We start from the raw sequence: 4,995 nt of genomic DNA, 5'->3' as shown, positions 1-4,995 counted from the left end.
AAAATAAATAAATAAATAAACAAACAAAAACTAAGCCAGGTGTAGTGTGCTCACCTATAGTCTCAGTGACTCAGGAGACTGAGGTTGGAGGATCGACTGAGTCTGGCCTGGCTGGGGGTGAACCATGATCGCGCCACTGCATGTCAGCCTGAGTGAGAGTGAGACCCTGTCTCAAAAACCAAACAAGACTCTCCGGCGCACGTGGGGCCTCTTCCAAATCTTCCAATGGAGGTACACTGTGGCAAATGCACTGTGGGACTGGGGAGGGAGGGCCAGGGTATGGAGGGCGGAGCCAGGTGTCAGGAGCCCCCTGTGACTGGATTCTGGCCATGCTGCTGGAGCCAGCAGGGTTCAGGGTATGGTGAAGTAGGGATGGAAGTCCAGGGGCTCGTCAGGACAACCACTGACAGGGACACCAGGGACTTAGGGTCCTTCCTTCTCCAAGGAGAGGCCGGGAAAGGCCAGGGTTCAGCCTTAGCCCCATTTGAGGGACTGTCACCTTGATGGGTGGTACTGCCCCAGTGCAGGGAGACTTCTGCTCCCGTTTCCACAACTGGGTCAGGCTGTTTTGGGTACGTAATCTCCAGGCCCCTGGGAGGCTCAGGAGCCAGGAACTGGGCAGTCCTTCCCAGAATCCTGGCAGGGTCTGGGAGCACCCCGCCATTAGGACAAGCTCCAAGGGGCAGCTCAATGAGAAACCCCAGGCAGTGTCACGTCCCCCGCTCATGGTGACCTCCGGGCGAAACAGGACCCCTCCCTTCGGGGTCCAAGGCTGGAATTGCCAGGTCTGCACTCTGAAGCCTAGGTCCACTCCTGCTGCGGGCCCCTTCCCTGAACCTGGGCCATCCCCAGCACCAGCCTCACCCCTGCCCTGTCGTAGCGAGCACTGCTCCCTAAGCCTGGGCCATCCACAGCCCCAGCCTCACCCTTGCCCCACTGTAGGGAGCACTGCTCCCTGCACTCCTTAGCTGTACCTTGCTAGGGTCATTTCTCTTTGCTTCCTCCTCCATCTGCTGCCCCACCCCTACTACCCAGGTTCCAGCCTCCTCCACTACTCACCTGGCTTTACTCCCACCCTAGGCTCAGCTTTTACGGGCATCCAAAAAGGTCTTTTTAAAAATATTAGTAAGGCTGGGCACGGTGGCTCACACCTGTAATCCCAGCATTTTAGAGGCCGAAGTAGGTGGGTTGCCTGAGCCAGGAGTTTGAGACCAGCCTGCCCAATGTGATGAAACCCCATCTCTACAAAAAGATACAAAAAATAAGCCGGGACTAGTGGCAGGCACCTGTAATCACAGCTACTCAGGAGGCTGAGGCAGGAGAATCACTTGAACCAGAGAGGCGGAGGTTGCAGTGAGCCGAGATCGTGCCACTGCACTCCAGTCTGGGTAACAAGCGCAAAAGTCCATCTCAAAAAGAAGAAAAAAAAAAAAAATAAATAAAAAGCATCTTGGATCCCTCTCCATCTCAGTACCTTCTGTGGCTCCCCGGCTCCCCTGACAACCCACATTGCTTCCCCTCCAGGGACTCTGCCTTACTGCAGGTCTTAGCTCCCCATCTGAGGGAGGCCTCCCCCAGTCACCCCGTCTTCTGTGCTATACCCTCCTGTTTATCCTCCCAGAACTAAGGTGGTCACAGAGCAGGTGCTCCCCACACAAAAGCCAGTTGGTGGGTTGCTGACCCCAAGCCCAGGGTGGGAGCGGCAGACCATCTTCTGGGTGCCTACATTGGCGGGCAAAGACCATGAGGCCCGGGAGACAGCGTACAGAGTAGGGCCAGGAGGGCAGAGAGGCTGGGAGGGGTGGGTGACGGCCTGTCCTTAGCCCCATATTCCAGGCCAGAGCCTGTCAGGGGACAGCAGGCCCACCCTCAAAGGACCTAGTTCAGTGAACACATGGCCCTGTGGTCGCTGCCCACAAGCCCTGAGCACATCTGCCCAGTAAGGCAGGGGTTGGCTGTGAACGGCAGAAAAACAAGCCTGAGGAGTGATTGCCCAAGTTGCTCAGGGCATTATGGCGGAGCCATGACCCCTGCAGGGAAACCCAGGGGCGTACACCACCCCCAAGCTAGACTCACTTCCTGCATCCACTTGTAAAGCCCAGGGGCTACCAATCCTGTCCTTGCAAGGCCAGGCACCAAGCCACCCCAAAGACAGAGCCCCAATTACGCAAACTCCATTTCAAATCAGCTTCTCTGCTGTTCTTTTTAGAGGCAGGATTTCTGCCGCTCAGGCTGGAGCGCAGCGGCACTATCATGGCCCACTGTTAACTTCAACCTCCTGGGCAAGTCATCTTTCCATCTCAGCTTCTCATAGCTGGGACTACAGGTGCACACCACGCCTGGATAGTTTGTTTTTTAGAGATGGGATCTTGCTATTTGCCCGGGCTGGTCTCAAACTCCTGATCTCAAGTGATCCTCCCTCCTCGGAAGCAGGGATCATGGGCATGAACTACTGTGCCCAGCCCGTTCACATTTTGCTGGGGTGTACTCAGGAGCTAGGATACCGCTTAAGGCCCACAGGAAGGGGCCCCAGGCAGCTGTGATGCCCAGACTCCCCTCCTCATGCTCATTTTGCACCAGAAACCCTTCCCCAACACCACGCTGTCCACACTTCAGCCCCAAAGCTGCCCTCTTTGATGCGAACCTGGGCAGAGGCTACCGTCTGACAAAGTGCCCATGGAATGCTTGAGGTGTGTGTAAAAAGGCTTTATTTGCAGGGGAGCAGGAATTTAATCAAAGAGGCCAAATCCCATGTCATCGTCTGACTCTTCAGACTCCTCCTTCTTCTCATCTTTCTTCTCCTCTGCTGTGGAAAAAAGGAGAGGCATGGTGAGCACTGCCCAAGTGCCAGGCCAGTCCCCCCATGGAGACCCCACTGCAGCAACAGTCTGAGCCCCAGCCCCTTGCCCACTCACCAGGCCACCACTTACCTGCAGCAGGTGCGGAACCAGCAGCAGGCGCTGCAGAGCCTGGGGCAGCGGAGACGGCCACAGCCCCACCAGCAGGTACACTGGCGAGCTTGCCGATACCTACGGAAAGCAGAGAGGTGAGACCAGAGCAGCTGCCCAGTCTGGGAGGCTGTTCCACAAGGAAGTCAGATGGCCCCAGGGATAGCACAGGGCACCCAACATATATGGACCCACCATACGCCAGTGTCTCCCGTTCTTCCGGAACATTCCCTCCCCCAGCCACTCCTCAACAGGGACTTTTCCTCTCCAGAAACTTGCCTTCTAGGAATTAGGCCCACACTGCCTGCCTGCCCACTTTCCCCACCTCCACCCTCAGATATCCTTTGGACAACCATGGTTTTTTGTGTTTTTTTTTTGTTTGTTTTTTTGAGACGGAGTCTTGCTCTGTTGCCCAGGCTGGAGTTCAGTGGCACAATCTCGGCTCACTGTAAGCTCCACCTGCCAGGTTCAGCCATTCTCCTGCCTCAGCCTGGCAAGTAGCTGGGACTACAGGCGCCCACCACCACGTCCAGCTGATTTTTCACATCTTTAGTAGAGATGGGGTTTCACCGTGTTAGCCAAGATGGTCTCGATCTCCTGACCTTGTGATCCGCCCGCCTCAGCCTCCCAAAGTGGTGGGATTACAGGCGTGAGCCACTGTGCTCAGCCTGGACAATGAGCATGCTGCTCCAGTGTCCACATCTCTGGCCACAGCCATGTGCTCATGGCTTGGCCCGTTTGCTGAGCCGGCCCTGTCCTGGTCACATGCATGGAAGACAGGAACAGCTGCCCCAACAGCTCAACTTCCAAACAACTCCCACCAGCTCAGCTGATGCCAACAAAAAACCATCTGCCCAACAAAGAGGCAAGGAGCCTGTGACCATCCCTGGCACCCGCAGTCCCTGCCCCCAGCTCCTTCACAGAAAGCATGCGGTAAGAACTGCTGACATGAACTCAGTTCTCCAGACACCAAGCTTCAGAGAAATTCTGGGGAACGGCCTCAGGGCTAAGGGCAGCCAGGCTTCAGAGGCAGGGCCACCTAAACGTCCACTGAGAACACAGGGTGCCCCCTGCTGCCCTGCTCCTAGAAGTGTCTAGAAGTGCCCAGGACACGAGCCCACCGGAGCCCTGCCCACTCCTCGGGTGAGGCTTCTAGGGTGCTCTGGTCCACAAGCGAAACCTGGCAGGCCACAGACGGACCGGCAGGGATTAGGATGGACCATGAGAACAAATGAAAGCCCCTCCACATCAACTCACCCTGGGCAATGACGTCTTCAATGTTTTTTCCATTCAGCTCACTAATAACCTGGAGCAGACAATCACACAGCTGTTACCAGGAAAGTGCAAGTGTATCCCTGGCCCTATCCCTTCCAGAATCACAGCAGGACTGGGTCCCCCACATAGGAATACGCCCTGAAGTTTCTAGACCTGCACTGCCCAACGGGAGCCACCACCCTCACATGGGAAGTGATATAAAAATAAATGGACACTAGGTTTCTTAGACTCGGGACTGAGAAGGGAACACACGGCGTCTCACCGCTTATGTTGGCTGCTCACAGGTATCTTCAACACGGGCAAAATAAGCTGTCAATGAAACTGACTCTGACTTCAGGCTGGAGTGCAGTGGTGGGATCTCACTGCAGCCTCCACCTCCCGGGCTCAAGCGACTCTCCCACCTCAGTCTGGGACAACAGGTGTGAGCAACCACACCCGGCTGTTTTTTTTATTGTATTTCAGAGACAGGGCTTGGCTCTGCGGGACTGCAGTGGCACCATCACTACTCCATGCAGCCTTGACTTCCCAGACTCCAGTGATCCTCCCACCTCAGCCTCCTGAGTAATGAGACTACAGACGTGCACCGCTGCCTACAACTATTTTCTTTTTTTTAACTTTTTCTGGAGACCAGGTCTTATGATGTTTTCCAGGCTAGTCTTGAACTCCGAGGCTCCCACAATCCACCCGCCTTGGCCTCCCAAAGTGCTGGGTGAGCCACTCGCCAGGACTGCCTTCTTTGTTTTTTTTTTTTTTTTTTTTTTTTTCTCGCCCG

General features: G+C 55.6%; 1 protein-coding gene and 1 non-coding gene across 2 annotated transcripts in view; both read right to left on the bottom strand.

Moving 5' to 3' along the window:
- Window positions 1-2,690: 2,690 nt before the first annotated feature.
- The window catches only part of RPLP2 (ribosomal protein lateral stalk subunit P2), a 4,880-nt gene continuing 2,575 nt past the window's right edge, over window positions 2,691-4,995 (bottom strand). The window contains exons 3-5 of the mRNA XM_023183403.2: window positions 4,206-4,254; window positions 2,931-3,029; window positions 2,691-2,806 (exon numbers count right to left, since the gene is read on the bottom strand). Of these exons, the coding sequence (XP_023039171.1) occupies window positions 2,730-2,806; window positions 2,931-3,029; window positions 4,206-4,254 (225 nt within the window). The 3' untranslated portion in view covers window positions 2,691-2,729. The remainder of the gene's footprint in view (window positions 2,807-2,930; window positions 3,030-4,205; window positions 4,255-4,995) is intronic.
- On the bottom strand, window positions 4,037-4,170 carry LOC111520652. Its single transcript, XR_002724733.1, has one exon. It is a non-coding gene; the product is annotated as a small nucleolar RNA SNORA52 (small nucleolar RNA).

The sequence above is a fragment of the Piliocolobus tephrosceles genome, chromosome 13 (genome assembly GCF_002776525.5).
Source record: "Piliocolobus tephrosceles isolate RC106 chromosome 13, ASM277652v3, whole genome shotgun sequence".
NCBI lineage: Eukaryota > Metazoa > Chordata > Mammalia > Primates > Cercopithecidae > Piliocolobus > Piliocolobus tephrosceles.
This window is presented reverse-complemented; position numbering and strand designations above follow the sequence as displayed.